Consider the following 22929-nt stretch of genomic DNA (forward strand, 5'->3'; position numbering starts at 1 on the left):
ATCCTAGTGCAAGTAACACATATGATCCCAATTCCCAACCACTCCAATCAACTTTATTCAATGCATAAATATCAGAAAATATCTTCAAGAAGACAAATATATAGATATAAAAAAGAAAACAAAACAAACAGATCAAACCAAACAAAATAAAAAAATTACCGGTCTTGCATTCTCATTGTGATGCAATACAAGTTTGGAATCCTCCTCAACAGTCAGAGCGGACGAGTTGGAGTTCGACCGAGTCAACTCATTTCTGAAACTCTCGACGGCGGCGAGATCTGGCCGGAAATTCTCTTCCATCTTTGTTCAGACTTCAGACAATGTGAAGTCCCTAAATTTAGCAGAGAACCCCTGGACGGTTGGTTGAAGCCTTAAGGCAAGAAGGTTAGAGAGAGGGAGAGAGAGAGGCGACAGAGTAAGAAGCGGTGTTGTTGGGGCCATTACGAGGTCCCACTTTGGCTTTTGCTTTAACACGTGTAAGTAACATTCCAGCTGTGTGACACGTCATCCTAAACGATAATATCTTCAGCAGGATAAGCGCAAAAAACACCCCTCTATATTTAGAAAGTCGCAAATAACACCCTGCTGTTCAAAATTGACCCCTCTAATTTTAAAAAATTGCAAATAAGGGTTTCTGACCAACAAATTTGCCATGTGCCGTGCATGTGAGCAAAAGTTGGGCTTTAATACCAAAAATACCCTTTTGCACTACCCAAAGGAAATATTTGCACACTTTTGAAAGTACAGGGGTTTTTTTATAAATAATTAACAAAATTTTGAAATTTTGTTATTCTCTCCTCTCTGACGACTCTCTCTCTAAATAATTAATTTTGCTATTTTCTTATTTTTATTCTTTATTTATTCTCTCTCTAAAGATTCTATCTCTATTTATATATGAATTCCTTATATATATTATTAATTTATTACTTCATTTTAAGAATTAAATGAGTTTAATTTTAATTTTTAAGTGATATATGTTAAATGATGTCAGGGGACTCCCATCGTCGATCTCTCACCAGTACACACTTATGTAACAATTTGAATTTGAGCTAGAATGAAACGACGGCAGTTTTCCCTTGGGTTCAAAAAAATATATACTTGCAATTTAGCAGCATTAACCCAAAAAAGTAATAAATATAAATATATATAGATATATGTCTGTGTGTGTGTGTGTGTTGATGGAATTGGTTTTCCTCTAGTGTTAATTTGTTTACTAAGCATATTTTTTGTTTTTTCAGTAAATGCTAAGAATTTTTTTTTTAACCCAATTAATTAATTAATTCACCTAAACAACCGGCCGCCCGTGAGATCGATGAGATCGACCAACAATATCAGTTGTAAATATCATAAGACTACTTGTGTGTATATGCATATCCATTTTAATTTCTTAGAGGTTTGAACTTCAGAACTGCAGTAGAAGGGCAGGCCTTAGTGCCTGATTCACTTCTTCCCATCAAACAGCTGAGAAAATGAAGCTGACAACTAGTTGGAAGGATCGGTAAATTTCATTGTCAATATATGTGAAATAATGCACAATTAATTAAAGTATAAACATAACTCCACCACTCACCACCGCAATGCTGCCCCACAACCACCTCCACCATTAAACATAAGTTACAGACCAACCCGAACCCCAACTTGGCTGAGTCCAACTCATTCGCCATTAAAACTTCATTCGAGCAAAAAATTGAGCAAACCAAACGGTGTGAATAACACACCTCATCTGGACGGCGTGAATAACAAAAAAATTGAGAAACTGAATATAATCTTGTTGAGATCGCCCCCAAGGACAGCCCGTTCCAAACGGAGGATCCGTTGCAGACGAGTCCAGCGAGGACGACATAAGTGTTGACGGCGATATTAGGCAACCACTGACCTAGAGGGGTGATCGATTTCTGGTTTCCTGTAGCCCCATTTCAATTGATTGGGCGATTTTGCAATCTTGACGGCTTCGGTGGTAAGAGTGCGGCATAGTAGGAGGTGGTGTGAGGAGAGATTGGATATTAGGGCTTTCATATATAATTGGTAAGAATGCTTACAAGCGGTTTGATTTGAGATTGATGATGCGGCAGTCAACGGCAAAGAGGATGATGAGGAGAACGGCGAGGCCGAGGGACGAAGGCGGCTTGAATGAAAACCCTCCTTCACCATAAACACCGGTGAGTTAAGAGAAGAGAGAGAAATTCACCCAAAACAAAAAATTAAAGCCTAGAGAAATAAGATTTCATTACCCACGTCACCCAAAACGACGTAGTTTAGGTCAATGTCTATTTGGGTAATTTCATCTTCTTCAATTTTTTTTTTATTATTATTGAATAAAGAATATTGGGGGGTATTTTCATATTTTTACCTACCCCTCTGACAAAAAGCCCTTATTTGCAACTTTTTGAAATTAGAGAGGTCAATTTTGAATAGTATGGGTGTTATTTGTAACTTTCTGAAAATAGAGTGGTATTTTTTGCACTTACCTCCTAAGATCAACCAGATAATCTCTGTTGACAATGTGAAGTCCCTAAAAAAAATTTGATGGTATGAAATTCGTGTTTTGAAATAGTTAATATTTTTTAATAATACAGTGTGTTTTTACTGTAGTGGTGTGACCATATTAAACGATATACTATAATGGTGTGACCATATTTAAGTGATTCAGATATTATAACATCCTAAAAGAAATTACTTCAATTAAATTAAACGCGTATGTAATAACAAATGGATGGACATTATCCATAAAATTTTGTGTTATACTTCAAATTTTATTTTCATAAAAGTTATTACAAACAGACCTGATTCGTAAATTTTTGTGTTATACTTATTATATATATGTACAGTATTATTTTTATTCTCGTTGCAAATTACAAATAATAAATGTTATCTTCTCGAAATAAAAGTGTTAATACACTACCAAAACTTATGACTTAGGAAACACAAATACTTCTTCGAAGGCCTCGTGACGGTATCATATACGTCTCCAGTCTCAATATGCCCGAACACATGTCCGATACTCTAGAAAAGTATCCGAATTTTTTAAATTAATTTTTAATTTTTGGATATAGCTAGGATATACGGAATACTTTTTAACACGCCAAGAATACTATCCAAAGTCACAATGAATGGTTGCTTTATTTATTTTTTTTTTTTTATTATTGGCAAAAAAACTCACATACACTACTCATATATTTACTTTGCTCATTTGAAAACTCGAAACCTCACCTCCATTTAGAGAGGTAAAAGAGCCCTTATAAAACCTAAAAGACCTTACTACCCTTCTTATAACCATTAGATGCAATACCCAACCAAACATGTCTTATATCTATGTCCCTTAATCCCCAACTCTATCTTCTTCCTTGCTCGATCTGATTGACTAAACCAACCCGATTCTGTCTCTATCTTTCTCTGTCTCCTGCCTATATAAATACATATGCATATTGCTTACCCAAAACTTAGAATATACTAAAACAAACATTGCTCGGACCAAGGTTTTAGTTCAAAACCAAAATACCCAAACCTTCATGGTCAAGCATCCCAAGAAATCTATTGGGTAAAAAGGCAATGCTCGTCATATGACTTGGGGACTCGACTTTGCAATTTGGTGCATGACCCAACAAGAGTTTTATATATGGCCGAACATGAAAAACAATCAATTCTCCATCAAAAATCCGAAAATCAAAACATTGAACAAAAGATTCCAACTTAACATATCCCGTGGTCATCTATTAAGTATAATGTATATATACTCACACACATTTCATATCCATTAAAGAGATATAGAGAGTAAAGTTTGACATTCTTTGTAAGAGTAAATTTGCAAAGCTGTGAGCTATGATGGCCTCCATGACGCGTTTTAGAAACGCCTGAATCGCGGCAATGAACCTCCAAATCAACTGTCGTTAAAATTAAGCACCGGGTTTGAGTCCGAAAGTGATGGACGGCGGTAATTGAATCTGAAGGATCACGAACGACTAGCTGAAGTAGTTGGGAGCCCATCTCAAGGCGTTCATGCGCACTTCTCTACCACTGACCACCACCATACAACATGGTTCTCTGTTTCATTTGTTTTTAATATATATTTTTGAGTTTTTTTTATTAAAGGACAAAATTATCTTTATCCGTGGGATTTTTTTGGCACTTTATCCTAATATTAATAATCATAGATAAGAATCAAACATATACAAAAACAATAATCTATATATACTGGAGTATATGAAAAACAATAATCTATATATACGGGAGTACATGAAGAACAAAATTTTATACCACAATCCAAATAGTTAACAGAGGAATTACAATAAAGGCCATGGCTTTCGACAAGTTGGGCACGTATTCTTACTCCACAACCACTCAAAAATGCATCTGGTATGATAAACATGGGAGCAAGACATTCTAGTGATCACCGCTGCCGTCGTTAATTCATCGAGACAGATCAAGCATTTATTGCCGCCGCCACTAAACTTCTCCTCCTCAGCCTGGAACAACCTCACGGGCTCAACTTCAACAAGCCCTCTTGGTTCGTTAATCGCAACCACTCTCAGCGGAATATACCCCTTTTCGCCCAAAAATTCTCTTATAATGGCCAAATAGAACTCCACGTCTGCGCTGTAACTATCACTCGGGTCATCCTCTGCTTCCTCCGTCTCGTAATCTATTTGGTTTTGGTGATCTGAAATCGATAACTCGTCATCGGAGTCGTATCCCCATTTAGGGAGAAAAGGGTCGGAGTCGGAGTCGGAGTCGTATCCCCATTGGGGGGGAATAGGAGGTAACATCGGCGTAGGCGAAATATTGAGATCGATGTCAGTGTGATCCATGATTCGGATTCGATAAATCTCAGTCACAATCACAATTTTGGGCAAATTGGTACCAATAAAATTATTGGGGCAAAAATTGAAACTTTTTAGAAGATTGTCTGAGATTTGGTCGCCTAAAGGTACAATGGTCTCCGGTAAGAACTGTTTGGTGGCGGCGAGAACGGTGTGAGGCAGTGACTTGATCGAATCGTGAGAGAGCAACCCCGTGAGATCGAATCGGATTGCTCTCTTCAACCTCTTCTCTTCGACGTCGATATCTGCATGACCATTATTAGGGTTGAGAGTAGTGAATTTGCTGGTGATGAAGTAGACGAACAGACCTTGGGACTCGGAGATTCGGTTCTTACGAAGCTTTTCGTTCCACCGGAACACCCGCACTCTTTTGCTGTAAGCTTCTTCCTTCACAATCACCATCTTTCTCTCTCACGGACCCAACAGATGCAATCGCGTTCCCATGGACTCTTGTTTATATAGACGAAACGAATTTATGAGTTGGGAATCAAGTAGGAAACAGACACAGTGTTGTGCTATCTCTAGGACTCTAACTGAGGCGGCTTAAAGATATATCGGGTTAATATAATTTTTTTACTTTCACCTCTAATATTCCTGTTTTTAATATTATAAATTCAATTTCACAACTCGGACTAAATATTCCTGTATTAAAATATCAGATGAATTTGAGTTATCATATGATCATAGTCAATCTCTATATTATAAAATATTAAAGTAATTTTTAATTAGTTTTGTAATAAATTATTTCTAAGCACAATTTAAAAATAAAAAATAAATAATGAAAATTATAAAAATAAATTATAAATAAATTAATAGAAAATTAATTCTCCAAATTATTAACATACAGTAAATTAAAATTTAAGAAAAGAAAATTGTAACGACTCAAAACTAATACTTTTTAAACATGACCTTCCCTAAAAATAGGCCTATCACAATATGTTTAATTGCATTTTTAACCTGTCATGGCTCAAATTCCGAATTCACGGTAACAAAAGATAATGATACAACCAACTAATCTAGACAATGCTTCAAACTAGGATTATCCATCCATTCATCAACAAGTTGCATACTATCAAATCCCCATCCAAGACATCATCAATACTTTAGTTATATTACATGACAAAGTTCTACAAAATAATTATACATCTTTGCACTTCTAGTGTTTTACAAAATAATGGGGAATATACAAAGATACAAAAGTGGATTTCTAACGCCGTTCAAGCTTGAGGTGGGTTGTCATCCACCAATTCCTTTCCAAGACCTGAAAAAAATATATATAGATATAGGGGTGAGCATATAGCTCAGCAGGTGACACTTAAGACACAATTCTTGTGTTCTAGTGAATCCAAATAAAGCATAGGCCAATGGGAGATTGGGGACATGCATTGAAGGGGAAAAATAATTACAAGTACAAGTCAAATTCAATCACACACAAATGCAAATGGAGTGAGATGCAATGCATGCTAAAGTCACTCCCCGTTTTCATTCTCAAAACCATCACGTTCAAAGTTAATGTAACCCCCTTTGGTAACCCCGCCGCGACGAGAGAAGGATTGACTACCGTCCCTAGGCCCTTGGTGACCCCGTGGCGCCGTCGAGGGGCCCGAATAGCTCAACCACGCTAGGGTACTCTCCCTAGTCCTCCCTAGGCTACATTAACCTCTGGCTCGTTGGTAACCCCGCAGCGACCGGGTTTGTCAAAACCAATTTTTTTTCCAAAACATTCATTCCCAAATCCCCATTTTCATTTCAAGACAACCACTTCCCTTTTTCATGCAATCCAATGAGATATAGGCTCATGTCATGATCTCAATATAATGACAAATGGGAACTTAGCACAATAATAAATAAGCATGTTCTCATGGCATCATTATAGCATGTTAGTAATCTTAAAAAAAAATGTAAACAACCATCACATAGACATACTTTTCATTCAACCATGTTATACACATTTACATAACTAGCATGTTGTCAATTAAATCATTTTAATCAAAATTAACAACAATTAAACATGCTATAACACACATAGAGGAGCATGATTCATTATAGAGCAAGATTCCATGGCTTAAGATGTCCCTACCTCACAATCCAAGCCGAAATCCCTAGAATAGGTCCTCCAAATTCGAGCTCCAAGGAAGACTCAAATCTGGAAATTGTTAGTATGGATGCGTAGAGCTCGCTACAAGCTTCGTTTTGCCTCAAACGGCACCTCAATCCGACAAAAGATGAAGGAACAATCAACAACGGAAGTTGAAGTGAAAAGAAAAAAAAAAAAAAAAAAGGAAAAGCCGAGAGCAGTCGGGAGAGAGAGAGAGCAGCAGAGACCAATTTTGGTCTCACAAATCACTTAAAAAGTGATGTGGGTCCCACTTTATTTTATATTTCTTTTCTCTTTTTCTTTTTCATTTAAATCACACACCACACACACACAATTATGTACACAGACTTCACAGAAATTGAAATATAAATAAAAAGTATTATAATTTTAATATTATATATATACAAAAAATTAAATTAGGATTTTAATTTATTCTAATTAAATTTGAATTGGAAAATTTTAAACTAAATTCAATCGCAAGTGTAAAAATAGTTTATCCAAATAGATGAAAATTTGGGCTAATTTCGGGTTGGGTTGCAGTTGGCCCACCCAATTTGCATCTTACCTATATCTACTAATATATTTTAGTCATGTTACAATATTTCAAAAAATAAAAATATACGTGTCTTCAAATGAATTGTTAAACAAAGACCTGAGAATTAAAAAATAGTAGGCGCGCGTAGTTTCCTTATTTTTGCATCTGGCCAAGTGGCTTTGTGTTACAAACTACGTAGCGCGGCCACACGAAACACGAATACGTTGGCATGAAGGGAGCAAGTTGAGTTTAACTTGAATCATCACAGTAGTGAACTAGTGTCTATAATTTGAACAATATCAAATTCTTTTGATATGTCCAACTAAAAACAAAATATTTTTGAATTACTTGAAATCACATCAACAAAAGCTTCAACGGAACAAAAGTGGACCAAGCATGCATAGAGTTAGTCCAAACGATCACCTTAAATTTGTTAGGCCGAATTAGTTGGAAAACCAATGCATCCCCATCAACTAATTGATGATCCATAGCAAACCCTCTCCACCCACCACTAAGTCCTGTTTTCAGAGAAAGGTATTTCGTTGCGCTTTCATTTCCATCCTCACTCATCCAACAAAGTGATCATTTCATCACGCTTTGGAAGATGTCTCTTGCAGAACTGTTGAGGAAGACCCTAAGCAAAATAGTGCAACAAATAATCACAAATGCATACAATTTTCAACATTACCGAGATGACTATTTTATCCTTGGCAACAATAATCCGACTAACTAAAAGCGGAAAGAACAGCTTAAGTGTCTCTTTAAGTTCTTATTTTTCTCAATGCATGATCAGTTCACAAGAAGGTACTAGAAATTACCAATAAAGTATATTACCTATTACCATCATCTATTGTAAAACTTACCAGCCAAAACCCACCAGTCATATGGGATTGAAGCATTGGCTTTACAAAGCTTGGGAAATCAGGTTCCAAACCTGATAGCAGTTCTTCTGCTCTATCTCGAGCATACTCCCTATCTTCATCTGAGGCATATACTCGATTAGACAAATCCCTCCGCTTATAGCCATAAATCCTATGTATGAAAATCATATTGTAAAAGGTACAAGATGAGAAATCAACAGAACATCCAAGACTGCATTTTAATTGGAAATATTGAGTTATATACACCTTCTAGGCCTCCCCAGAGGTTCAACTGGAACCTGCCAAGATTCAAGAGATTTGAGGGTCAATGATTTATGGTGAGGAAACATTTTAATTGAAGCCACACTCAGTTGAGAGGTGCATTGTACTCGAATAAAGATATAGTAAAATGTTAATATTAATTTATAGATAAGCTAACTTCAGACAAACATCAATGGCATACAAATCAAAATCGAAGCACCTCCATTCTTGAATAAAATGATTACGCATAGTCTAATTTCAAACATAAATTAATTAGATAATAATATAGAAAACCCCAACTCATTAGATTTATCTGTAGCTTTATATCTAAAGGAAGTTCTAATCTGTAAGGAGGACACAATCAGATTTAATTTCATCGCAAAGAACAATTGCAATATGGCCTAATTATTTCAGTTTTCTATTTTCTGATAACTAAAAAGTAAAAAAACTGTAAAAAAATCTGCATGGTTGAAAGTTTTCACAAAATGACTGACCGGATAAATAAAATAAAATAAAAAGAGGCTGTTTTCAGATAACTGTGATTTATAATTTTTAAAAAATAGTTTTATGAGTTCTGGAGAACTGTATTAAATCAAGCACACCCTAAATAACTCGTAACTTGATCCTGTGGGGGAAAAAACAAATCAACAACTCTTTTGGGTGATTGTTGCAGTAAATGATCACGAAAGTAATACACTAATGAAACAATACCAATGTGCAGCTATGTAAAGTACTGTAATTTAAATTGACTCACACACACACAGGGAAAGGAAAGTTAAGTAGAAAGGAAAATTAAACCGTCTTGATTTCAATCCAAAAGAGAAGAGGGATCATCACATTCTCTTCCTTAAGGGATAATCCCCATATTTTCTTCTTCTCTCTAGAATTCCCAAACAAAGTGTTAATAAATTATAACTAGCTCTGTGCAATTTAACCAAGATAGGAATTTTATTATGCAACAAAAATTAAAGGCACAAAAACATAGAGACAGAGAGATATAAGGAGAGAGCTCACATCCTTGTAATTAGGTGTTGGCTTGTCTGCAACACGATTGGACCTCCTCACTGCAGAGAGGTCCAGTGGCTGCCTAACCCGTGGTTTCACTGGCTTCATCTATAAACAATGCATCCAAATCAATATACATATATCCATATATATGTGTGTGTCTATATATATAGAGAGAGAGAGAAAGAGAGAGAGTGAAGTGTATATTATCCTTTGTTGATCATATGAAGAAGAACTATGCCACCACAGAAGCCTCTCTACAAACCAAAAGCTTCAATCCACCAGAAACCTCCATCAACGGCCAACCCCATTGCCAATCACCTCAAACCCCCCTTCAAACCACTGAAACAACCCATCTATAATGTAGCTACCTCACCAAATAACATCCCACTTAACAACAACAAACACAGAACAGCTCCTATCCCATATCAGCAGAAACCTCCCAAACAGATTAACCAAAAAACCTTACTTAAACCCCCCCACCCCCTACTACTTCCTTCCTTACATAAATCTATCACCCACCAATCCCATCCTCATTCTCTGGTCAGCCTCACATTCACTTCCTTGAATCTACCATTAATCCTATAAGGATACTTTCAAATGACACACGCTGCATCACTACCTCACCTCCACATCATACACATCAAACCTCTCCCAATACCCCTCATGTCAACCCTCTCTTACCTAGGAACTTTAACCATCTTCTCTACTCCTCCCCAACGCACCAGATTGATAGGTTGCAAGAGCAACTTGAATGGAAAGATGAGAACCTCGGGAGAGCCATGGACATGTACAATACTCTCAAAAAGATTGTCTCTGAGTTGAGAAGTGAGCTGGCTGAGCTCAAAGCACAAAAGCAACATCATGTTCAATCACCAGACACTGATCAACCATCACCAGCCATTGATTAACCACCACCACCACCACCACCACCACTACAGGTGGGCCACAACCAATCATAGAGGGAATAGGTATGATTTCAATTTCAAATTCAAATTTGCCCCACACAGCCACTACAAATTTGCCAATTCTATGCTTTCAGCCAAACTCTCCACAAACAACATTGGCCCCACCACCCACCTTTTCCAACCTAATCTAACACATAACAGACAACACAGTAATAAATGCATCTATTCCCCACAAACAACCAGTCACTAACCAGCAGATAAAACCTTGGACTGAGGTGGTCAAACAAACCAACAAAATGAGCCTTGACTATCTACCACCACCTCCTTCCTCAACGTACATTGACCCACCTAAAGAAGTTATGGAGGAAGGGATTAACTTTTGGGCCTCATACCACATTGTTGGGATCTCTATACATAAACGTATCCCATTCCAAGTTATTCAACTTGTTGCTAACAAACTATGGAAACCTCTTGGGCTCACACAGATAATCATGGGTGATAATAACTCTTTCATCTTTAGGTTCAACTCTTCTTCTGAGGCTGACAGTGTACTTTCAAAGGGTCGATGGTCAATTGCAGGACACCCCTTCTTACTCATGAAATGGAGTCAACAATCTCAATCTCAGCCACACAACATTGGATGCATTCCCGTATGGATAAAGTTTTACAACATCCCTCACCAATTCTGGACAGCCAAAGGTCTAAGCCATATTATCAGCATAGTTGGAAAACCTCTTTATGCTGATGAATCTACTGAAGAAAGGTCTAAGCTCAAGTATGCAAGAGTTTGTGTTAATCTTGATCTCTCCAAACCACTTCAAACAAAGGTTCAAATCAAAGTTGAGGACAAAAAATTTGAATCTATCATAATTGAATACCAGTGGCTACCAAAGTTTTGTCTGAAATGCAACCAACTTAACCATACTCAAACTTCCTGCCTCTTAATCACATCAAAGCTACTAATCACCCCACCAAACAACTACCCCCAACCACTATAAGTTCTACTATGGAAGACCACAGCCCAGCTAAGATGAACCACAACAGCATTTGGATCACTGTTAGGAAGAAAAACAAAAGACCTGCCACATTACCAGAATCATCATCCCAGCCACCAACCACCACAACTAATAACAATTCTCACCACTAAACAAGATAAATCAACCCCACCCCATCAGGGAAAACCGCTCTCCATCTCCAAAGCCATCATCCCGTAGACCAATCACTGCTACAAACAACCAATTCTCCCTTTTATCCACTAACCATAGCTCAACATCACCCCCAACATCATCCTCAAACCAAAAAATGGTGCAAAACTCAGTTGCAAATTCACCATCCCTTTCTAACCAACCTGCTAATCACTCCCCTCTATGCATCAGGAAACTTAACTTTTCAGAGTACAAATCTCCTTCCCCTATTAAACCATCAACTTCCATGCCTCCACCACTAACCTTCCCTCAGTGTAAGAGGGATGCTCTACCACAGAAACACACAATCACCACCCCAACACCACAGAAACCACATAAGTTGACAACTCCTACCCCTTCACTCACTGTACAGAAATTGGAACTGCAACCCAATTAAGACATTGTCTTCACTAAGTGATCCATCTTCTATCACCAAAGGTAAACTTACAGCCAGAACCATGAAGAAGGAAGCTAGGAAGAAACCCTGTAGTAGCTCAGAATTGATGTGTAAACATCCTAGAGTTCTCTTTACTCCACCCTTTAAATGATCTCCTTTGCCACATGGAACATCAGAGGATTGAACCATCCCTTTAAACAGTCAGAGATAAAGAGACTAATCTCTGATAAAAAGCTAAATTTAGTCTCAATTATAGAAATAAAAGTGTCCCTTGCAAATGTGGAATCCATCTACAGGGCTTTGTGCCCTTCATGGTCACTCATCCACAACTATCCATTCTCTCCTCTTAGGAGAATTTGGGTACTGTGGAATCCTTACCAAATTGATCTCAAAGTCATTGATACTAACAAGCAAGTTATTCATTGTTCTATTTCTATTATAGGGCAAAATTGTACATTTCACACTTCCTTCATTTATGTTACTAATATGGCAAATGAAAGGCAGCTACTTTGGGAAAGCATAATTCATTTTGCTGGTGTGTTCTCTCAGTCTCCTTGGCTGATCGTGGGTGACTTCAATGTCATACCTACTGTTGCTAAAACCTTTGGAGGGTCTACAAGAAAATGTCAAGCAATGTCTGAATTTAAGGACTGTCTGCAGCAGACTGAACTGGATGATCTCAAATTTAGTGGCATTCTCTTCTTATGGAGTAATAGAAGCCATGGTAATGCATGCATAGCTAAAAAATTGGATAAAGCACTTGTCAATCACATGTGGTCCACCTCTTTTCCACTTTCAGAATGCAAATTTCTCCCTCCAGGTATATCTGATCACAACCCCATTCTCGTCACTATGGAACTCAATATCCCCCACAGGTGTGTCCCATTCAAATTCTTCAATGCATGGTCATCCCATCCTAAGTTCTTACCCTCAGTTCATGAAGTATGGTGCTCCTATATCAGGGGCACAATAATGTTCCAAGTAGTTCAGAAACTAACTAAGAACCAAGTGCAAGAAGGAATTCACAGAGATTGATTCCAAGCTCCATATTGTGAAGATTGAACTTGATACATGCCAGTTAGATTTGGATATAGCCCCAAATGATGAGCTTCTTAGAGAGATGGAAAAGTCTTTTATCTCAGATTACCTAAGGCTTGCAAAGATACAAAAGGATATGTTGAAACAAAAATCAAGGATGAATTGGTTGAAACTTGGAGATTGCAATTCCACCTTCTTCAATAAATTAATTGCTTCTAGATACAATAGGAAGAAGATTGTGTCACTTACTCTTGATTATGGGTAAGTCATTAATGGCATGGAATCCATTAAGCTTGAAATAGTTTCTCACTTCCAAAATCTGTTAGGTTGCTCACCACCAACCACACACCATTTAATTAACCTAGTCCCTTTCATCACAAAACAGGTCCCCCAACACCTTCACAGCTTCCTTGATGATCCTCTTTCTTACACTGATATCAGAAAATGTGTGTTGAACCTTAAGAAAGACAAAACCCCAGGTCCTGATGGCTATAATGCCCTATTCTTTCAAAAAAAAATTGGTCAATTGTTAGTAGATTAGTCACTACAGCAATCTCTGAATTTTTCAGATATGGAAAACTATTAGCTGAAGCAAACAACACCTACATCTCTTTGGTCCCAAAATGTCAAAATCCCACTTCCCTACATGACTATAGACCAATCTCATGCTGTAATACAATCTACAAGGTCATTGCCAAGCTTCTTGCCTATAAGCTGCAATCCACCATTCCATTCATCATAGACCCTTCCCAGTCAGCATTCATTCATGGTAGAAAAATCAATGATCCAATCCTCCTTGCTCATGAGCTACTTAGAGGCTACCACAAGGACAACTCCCCACCAAGATGTGCAATTAAGATAGACTTGAGGAAGGCCTTTGATTTTGTAAAATGGGACTTCATAATCAACTATTTAACCTTGTTCAGCTTCCCACAGAAATTTTTCTCACTTATTCATGCTTGCATCTCCTCACCCTCCTTCACCATTGCATTAAATGGGGAATTCCAAAGATATTTCAAAGGGAAAAGAGACCCGAGGCAAGGGGATCTAATTTCTCCATTCTTCTTTGTCATTGTCATGGATGCACTCTCTTCCATCATCAACTGCTATGTGAGTAAAAGTACCATTAGAGGTGTAAAGATCTAAAAATCACACATCTCTCATATGCTGATGATCTTCTCCTACTTTGCCATGCTGATATTACTTCTGTCGCAGTTATGAAATCAGCTCTTGATCATTTTAACACAATGTCTTGCCTTGCTATTAACCTGAGTAAAAGCTCAATTTTCTTCTCAGGCACTAATCCAATCACAGAAAGCTACATCACCTCATTACTTGGCATTGGGGTTGGAACCCTACCAATTAGATATCTTGGGGTCCCTTTAATTTCAACCAACCTTAAATCCACTTATTGTAGCCTACTCATTGAGAAGATAACTCATAATATCACTCATTGGACCTCTAGATCCCTTTCATATGCTGGCAGACTGCAGTTAATCAAGGCAATCCTTGTCTCTACACAGCTCTATTGGTCAGGTATCTTCATTCTCCCCAAAGCAGTTATCAACCAGCTCAATAGTATCTTTAGTGCTTTCCTTTGGTCTGGACCTAAATTGAAGTCCTCTTGTGCCAAAGTTGCCTAAGGTAAACTTTGCAAACCAAAGAATGCAAGGGGTCTAGGTATTCTGAACTTGGAAGTGTACAATAAGGCTGGTATTCTTAGATACATTTGGGACCTTCAATCTCAAGATTCCAATAAGCTATGGGTTAAATGGTGCCATACACTCCTAGTTAAATCAAGGAATTTTTGGACTTTTACCTATCCACGACCTTGTTCCAGGAGCTAGAGGAAGATTCTACAGTTGAGACATCATGCAAGATCCATCATTAAACATAGAATTGGAGATGGCAGTGAAACATCCTTTTGGTGGGATAATTGGGCTCCAGGTGGTCCATTGTGCTTAAGATTCCCAATTTCAATTCTCTCTGAAGCTGGTCTTACTGAGAATATTACAATGAATGCCTTCATTACCAATTCTACGTGGTCCTTTCCTATCAGCATCATCACTGCAATTTCAGAATTAAACACTCTCAATCATCCATGTTCATCAAGGAGAGATAAGAAAGTTTAGACTGTCTCCCCCTCAGGTGTCTATAACTTCAATCGCACCTCAGCCTATCTTGTAGGTCAATTACCAGTTGTCCTATGGTCAAACTTAGTTTGGCACTCCCCAATTATTCCAAGGATGAAGCTTAACCTATGGCTTGCTGTTCAATCAAAACTCCCCACCCTTGACAGCAAATCCATGACACAACACTATAACATATGTGTGCTATGCAGCCTTAAAGCAAAATCCCATGATCATCTGTTCTTTAAATGCTGTTTCATCTCCCCAATTTGGAGGTTTATCCGCAACAAGATCCACTTCTTCTCTCAATTTCAAAATTGGGATGGGTTGATTCAGCTTGCTAGTTCACTGTGGAAGACAAACACGCCAACAAATCAGCTTCGCAAAATTGGTCTATCAGCCGTGGTCTATTGCACTTGGGAAGAACGCAATGCCAAAATCTTTCAAAGGAAGAAGTCATCTCAGAGAACAATCCTAGCAATTAAAGATTAGCTACACCATCACCTCCATCCTCAAACTGGGGTTCCTTAACGATTGCGCAGCCTCCCGTTGTATTCTAACTGACTGGAACCTTTCTCCTTCTTGTTACCGGCCACCACCGCGTCCGCCAAATTAAGCTGCCTATTGCCCTCTTACAATGGAGGCCAGCGTCCTTCTCACTGGAATGTTTCAACTGCTTTCCTTAATCGACGGCTATTAGTCCGTTAATTGGGGTAGTTAGTTTTGTTGGCTTGTTGGGCTATTGTTTATTCCCATTTATGGGTTGTTTATCCTTTATGGGCTGTTTGCCTTCTTGAACCTGTTCTCCCTTTTGGGTTGGTTTGGCCAAAGGCCCATTTTGTACATTTATCTATTTTATATATATCAGTAGCTTTATTTTACCAAAAGAGAAAGAGAGAAAGAGAGAGAGAACCGGAGAGGGCTTAAGGTTAGTCTTGAGAGAGAGAACAAGCTTATTAAGATTGAGTTCTTCCATTCTTTTCTTGTTCTCTTCTAATCTCTTCTGACGAATTTCTTTATATTTTGACTTTGAAATCACCATTTTGCTTTTTGATGATTCTCCCTCTACCCGAACGTACTCGTGAAAAGGGGAGAGAAATGAGGAAGAGGAAGAAGAAGCGCAGAGGATACACAAGACTGTTAAAACCTCTCTCCAAAACCCTTTCTATTTTGTCCCCTCTATTCCGTGTACACTCACTCAATGCAATGCTAGTTTGAGCGCCACTTTGGAGGTTTGAACTTTTGAATTTTCAAATGTTGTCGTTTAGTGGACTACTCTATATTTACTATTTTATACTCAGTAGTAATACGATATATATACTCGGTAGTAATACGATATATTTACTACTATATTATATATATATATATATACTCAAACATAATCTCTCTCATCTAAACCTTCCTAAGAGAGAGAAAGCAAACAAGAGATCCACTACTTGGTTCCATATTGTAGTGTCATTCCAGTAACCTGGTGGTGGGTTTCGTGACATATACACAATTTTAATCAAGTCTCTAAATTTTACATTTTTTGTAACGGAAAAATAGAGGTCAAAGTAATAAACCTCAATCATTTTATTTATTCTCATTTATATTTTAAAAGACAAAATTATAGGTTAAGTTTGTAATTTTTGAATTTGACACCCACGGGCAACTAAAAGATACCTATATTTGATTAATTATTTATAGGTTAAGTTTGTAATTTTTGAGTTTGACACTAAAGATACCTATATTTGATTAATTATTTAAACCGATTAATGATATTAGCACAAACTATTTATTTTTTCATAGCATTTATTAAAATTTTCTCGTATGCACAATGGTATAAATGTAGAGTATGATGATCATCTTATAATATAAATACACTTAATTAGTAAGGAAATGATTGTTTTTTTTTTTTTAGGTTGGAACCAAGAACTCACCTAAGCAGGGCCCCTTCGGGACCCACCCTAGGCTACAAACTTGGGGGTGCAGAGCCACGCCCTAAGGATACACCAGGTAAATCGGGGGTGATAATGGGGTTGGCAGGGATCGAACACTGGCCTAGTGTGAGCCAGTGCCAAGCACCTACCAACTGAGCCAAGCCCCCGGGGGCTATGATTGTCTTTGTTTAGATCAGTGGTAATGCAGTTATTCCTACCCATCATCATCATTTCAGTACGATATGATTGCTCTAAAAAAAAAGCTAGCTTGTTCCAAATGTGTCATTTTAGGCTTATATTTTTCCATGTGCATTTGATGTTCAAAAGACCTCAAGACAATATTGAGGGCAGCATAAATGTATGAAGATAACATATTTAAGGCCATCCGTCGTCATGTTACGGTGAATGTGAGCCCAGAACCAGCTGGTTGTGTAATTATAGAAGACAATTGAGTTTCTACTATATAAGCCAGATGGTGGATTGCAGTCAACCCCACCTTTCTCCCGAGTTTGTTCATTATAGAATTTCCGAAGATGAAACTCAATTTAGTACAGCTCATGAATCACCTCCTCCATCAGAACACTTATTAAGGCTCGTCAAATTGAATGACTGTGAACCATCTCAAGGGTATAATTGATGTCCTTCAGAAAAATAAATAAATAAAGAAAAAGAAAAAAAGGGAGGCAACTACAGCTCAGCCTCAAGTCATTGTACCCTTTACTGGAGTTTTGACTCGTAATAACCAATTTGATACGCATGCGGTATGCAGATCCTAAAACCAATATGTTAAGGGTAAATTTGATACTAAAAATTATATTAAATTCTATTTCCTTTTCCTTCCATTCTTAGGGGAAAAACAAAAGTTACTATTTAAGCCTAGTCTATCCTTCCAGAACCCTCAATTTCTTTTCCTTTCCTTCCATCCATTTATACCAAACAAAATTTTGTAATCGCCCTTTATTACCTTTCTTTTCTTTTCATCCCATTTCCATTGTACCAAACTGGGCTAATGGTTCAACTTTAACAAGCCTGAATTTGGAAATTCTATTAAATATAGTAATTTATATGACTTTTTAGAAAATTGAAACATTATTTTAATTGAATGGTAAGATACGAAAGTTCAATATTTAAATATTTGCGTTGTTAATTAAAAAAAGCTTTCCAAACTTGCTATGTTTGGTTGGAGGAAAGGATTGAGGAGGGATAGATGAGAGGGCGAATAAACAAACTTTTTTGTGTTTGAATGGAAGGAAGGGAAAAGAGGGAGGAAGTCTTTGTATTTTTTTATCCGTCCAAAATTGGAAGGAAGAGGAGAGGGAAAGGAGTAATAACTAACACAAATATGAAATTTTCATTTCTAACCTTCCTAAAAATTTGGATATAGATATAAAATTTAAAATTTTTAAATAATAAGGGCATATTAATAAAAAGAATATAAAGACCCTCTTCCCCTTTCTTCCAATAAATAAATTAAAAAAAAATGTGTCACCACATCAATCATTTCTACTATCCATTACATTCAACCAAAAAAAAAAGTTAGAGAGGTACCTTGCCTTTCTTAGAGATACCTTATCCACCCCTTCCCCTATCCATTCCATAAATTTTTCTATCGCTCCAACCAAACGGAGTAGCGGTAATTTTGGACCAATTTAAATTTTGTAAGATTACTTTTCTTTTTCTTTTTTAAATGAAGCATTTGTCTTGGAAATATTGTAGAAAACAAGGAGCTTATTTTAAACGCATGGGAATATATATGTGGCACAAATTAGTTATAAATAATAGTTATTGGCAAGGTCAAATTGCACTGAACACTAATTTTCGGGAAAAATTTTTTTTGCACTGAACACTTCTGAATTATACAAGTAATTATTATTCTCTTTTTTCAAAAATTGAACTTAAGTTATGTTGCAATGTACATTCTTGAACTATTAAATATAATGACCTTTGGAGCAAATGACTATTTATTTTAGTAGTTCATCCCTCCTGATAGGATGAACAGAAAAAAAGAAGAAAGAAAAAATCAACTACCGTAGTTTAAAATCATGTTTGAATTTCTTAAAAATCAACTATCGTGATTATGGTTATTGATTTTCAACTACGGTAGTTCTTGAAATTCAAACAAATTCTATAATAATAAAAAAGTAATAATGAAATCTTATTAGTAAAAAAAATATAAAAATTATTAGGTATTTATTAAACTAAATATAAAAAAGCTATCAAATTTCAAAAGAATGGGAGGATGAACTGATATGGTAACGTAAAATATGAGGTTGTATAAGAGTATCTTCAACCGTTGTGTGTATATATATATATATATATATAATTATATATTTGTTGTGTAAAATATTTGATGTGTCATAATATATTTACACAAAAATTTTGAATTATTTATTTTTAGCTCTAGCGGTTGTTCTATATCTTTTGTATAAAAATATATCCTCCAATAACAACCAACCAGTATCATGTCTGACCCCACATAATTTTTACAAATCTACTTAATATGGGGTTGTTTAATGAGAAAGAGAGAGGATAAAAGAAATATGTTGATGTGGCTGTGTAAAAAGATTGTGTAAAATATACAACAATTTTACACATTGATGACGTGGCAGTGTATATAACTGAAGATAAAAAAAATTTACACATCATACGTGACAATGTATATTTTACACAAAAGAATATTTTAATACACTGCTCTAAAATCATGCATGCCACACGATGTGCAGGCTCTTCAAGCTATTAAGGGTATGTTTTTTATACACAGTAGACTTGATCATGTTTTGTTTGATAAAGGTGCTACACATTCATTTGTATCACATGAATGATACCAAAATATAAACTTTTTTGAACCAAAATACCGAGTACTGATCAGTAAAATTAAGCATAAGATATAAAACAACCAAAATATAAACTTTTTTGAACCAAAATACCGAGTACAAAATTGATACACGCAATCCATTAAATTTTAATGTCCGGTATTTGTGAACGTTGTGAACGCCTCTATAACGAGCTATTGGATTGCTCCCCATTATTTTGGAACCTGATTTTCAGCCTTCACAACTTTAACTTCTAATTTAGAATTCACGCCCTCAAAAAGATATATATATATATATAAAAGATAGAACCACGTGCGATACCCGTGATTGTAACTTAGTTATATTTTAAAATAGTAAAATAGTTCAAATGAAAAAAATAATAATAATTTGGAAACGAAATGGAGAAAAAAAAATCTAAAATAAAATTAAAATAACTAACGGTAACTTGTAAATACAAGTGCTAAATTAATTTTTATTTATTTATTTAAAATTTCAGAGCAGAATAAGTTTGAAACTTTAAATTATCATTCATCTGTCACTAAGTCAATCCTTTTGTCACTTTTCATCATTTTCAAAGTCTTTTTATGCAAAACCTTATGGAAACCTAATATTCTTGGAGTAATATTTATACTAAAAGAATTAAAGAATATAATTTTATTTCGCCTAGCAATGAAAAAGGCTAGTGAATCAACAGTAGAAGAGATTTATTATATCAAATCATAAATTGTATTAAAATATAACAATAAAAGAACAATATATCTTAAAAGGTTAAAAAGAATGGAGTACAAAATTACCAAAGGGCCAGTGGTCTAGCGGTATCAACCTCTTACCATACAAAATTATCAACGGATCAGTGGCCTAGCGGTATCAGCCTCTTACTATACAAAACTACCAACGGGCCAGTGGTCTAGCGGTATCAGCCACTTACCACCCAAATGGAGGTCAGGGGTTCAAGTCTCAAAAGAGACAAGTATGTGAGAGTACCAACTATGAAAAAAAAAAAAAAGGAACACAAAATTATGTAGAAAAGGAACACAGAACAATAAACACATTATATACTCAGAGAATGAAATTTTAAAATAATAATAGTCCAATAAAAATATCAATAAAAGTATATTAACATAAAAGAGAGTAAGAAACTTCTGGCTTGTTGGAGAGTCGTGATTATGAAAGGCTTCAAGATTGTCACGTTCACTGAAGAACATATACCAAGTCTTCCATTATAGTGTTGCCCATAAATTCAAGATATATAATGAGATAGTATATCGGTAGTAAGGAGGGATATTTAGAAAATAAACAATAAACAAAGAGAAAAATGTAAAAATTATATTTTATTCATTAAATTACTATCCTATTTATAGGATATTACACACCTATTCATGAAAGGATATGTCTGTTCAACTAAAAATAGTTTTTGCCTTAACTTTCTTGAAAACCAATTTGATGCACACTAATCAAAGATGTGTCTCCAACAAAAGGGTGTGACTGCATTTAATAATTGTTTGCACATATATTTTTACATAGAAAGATGGAAAGAGAGAGAGAGCGCAAAAGACAGAAAGCCAGTGCAAGAGACTAATTTAGGAAGTTGAAATATCCGTTTACTTTTTTTTTATATGATTGAATCGTTATATGCTTTCAATAGTTTTGAGGAAGCGTATCTTATTTTACAAAAAAATTAATATATACAAAATAATTTAAATTGATAGTTGATAGGAGTATATTTTAACTGGACAATAACTCTTTATGAAAGAAAATGTTTGTAATATAAAAAGTGTTTGAATTTGAAAGAAATTCTTTATAAAATAAGACACTTGCTAAGCAAAGTATATAAAACAGAAGGGGTGTCCGGAGTGGGTTTTTTTTTTTTCTTTTTTTTTTTTTTTTCTCGCAAATGAAAAAGGTGTTTTGACAAGGAATATCAACTATGCAACCTTTAGAAATCAAAAGGTGACCCACGACCTTCTCTCTCTATCGCCTTGGAAACTTAAACTTTTCATTCTAATCCATAAACCCACTGCCCACTTCTACCACCACCATCGCCTCCTCCTCGCACATATATTCTGTTCTTGAACCTAACAAGCCCGATGCCTCTCCTCCTCCGGTGATGCCGTCGGTGTACCTTTTCCTGTTCGCTACGATCATGAGGATGAATTGCTCCGGCGTATTTTCAGAAACCCTTTTAATTGATGGCCATCACACTTTTGAGCAGTTCAGAGTTCTCTCTAGTCTTTTCTTTCTCTCTCTATGCATTTCTCTCTATCTCTATTTTGTGGTTTGATGAGGGGTAAAATGGACTTTTCTAATTTCCGGTGATAGGAGATGACCGGAATAACCTTCTCTATCCTAAGACTTCCACCAAGACTATAGTTGAGGGGGGTTATTTGTAGTTGAGAGGGATTAGTTGCACTTGGGAAATAATTAGAAGGGGTTTATTGCACTTTACCTTTAAAAAAATGAGAAGCATTTTAATATTATTGATATGGATAATAAAAGAAATCAAAGTTTTGTACAATATTTGACATGTAAACCACAAAAGTCAACTTATTATTATTATTTTTTTTCAGAAGCTCTCAAAACTCAATCTTAAATATTCAATCATATGCTTATATGTATAGTTGTATACTAAGCATAACCCTTTTCTACCAAAAGAAGAAAACAACTCATAATAATGAAGTTGCTCGTATTTATCCCCAAAGAAGAAAACAATAAATAGCATACACCATGAGATACTGCTTCAGCCCGCTAAGTTCATCCACAATAATAAAAAAATTATAAAGAACAATCACATTGATTAATTGAATCTCTTGCTCCACGTATTAATTTATGTGCCTAATTTTATGGTTTTTTAAACCAATAAATTTCATATAATCAGGAAAATAATAAAAATAATAATAAAGCTAAAATTAATTGAATAATACTCAAATACAAAAAACTTATTTTAAAATCCTAAATTGTACAAAAC

General features: G+C 35.8%; 1 protein-coding gene and 1 pseudogene across 1 annotated transcript; both read right to left on the minus strand.

Moving 5' to 3' along the window:
• Positions 1 to 4197: 4197 nt before the first annotated feature.
• Positions 4198 to 5338, minus strand: LOC132285926 (uncharacterized). Its single transcript, XM_059788166.1, has one exon. It carries the CDS (start codon positions 5217 to 5219, stop codon positions 4281 to 4283), a length of 939 nt encoding a protein of 312 aa, XP_059644149.1. The 5' UTR covers positions 5220 to 5338; the 3' UTR covers positions 4198 to 4280.
• A 2054-nt stretch (positions 5339 to 7392) lies between these two features.
• On the minus strand, positions 7393 to 10084 carry LOC132294086 (B3 domain-containing protein At3g19184-like; annotated as a pseudogene).
• Positions 10085 to 22929: the final 12845 nt, after the last annotated feature.

The sequence above is a fragment of the Cornus florida genome, unplaced genomic scaffold, assembly GCF_030987335.1.
Source record: "Cornus florida cultivar Cherokee Brave unplaced genomic scaffold, ASM3098733v1 CherokeeBrave_3.0.0_Hap2_Chr02, whole genome shotgun sequence".
NCBI lineage: Eukaryota > Viridiplantae > Streptophyta > Magnoliopsida > Cornales > Cornaceae > Cornus > Cornus florida.

Coding starts and splice junctions, on each gene's coding strand:
- LOC132285926 (XM_059788166.1), bottom strand. CDS start 5,219: ATGGTGATTGTGAAGGAAGAAGCTTACAGCAAAAGAGTGCGGGTGTTC.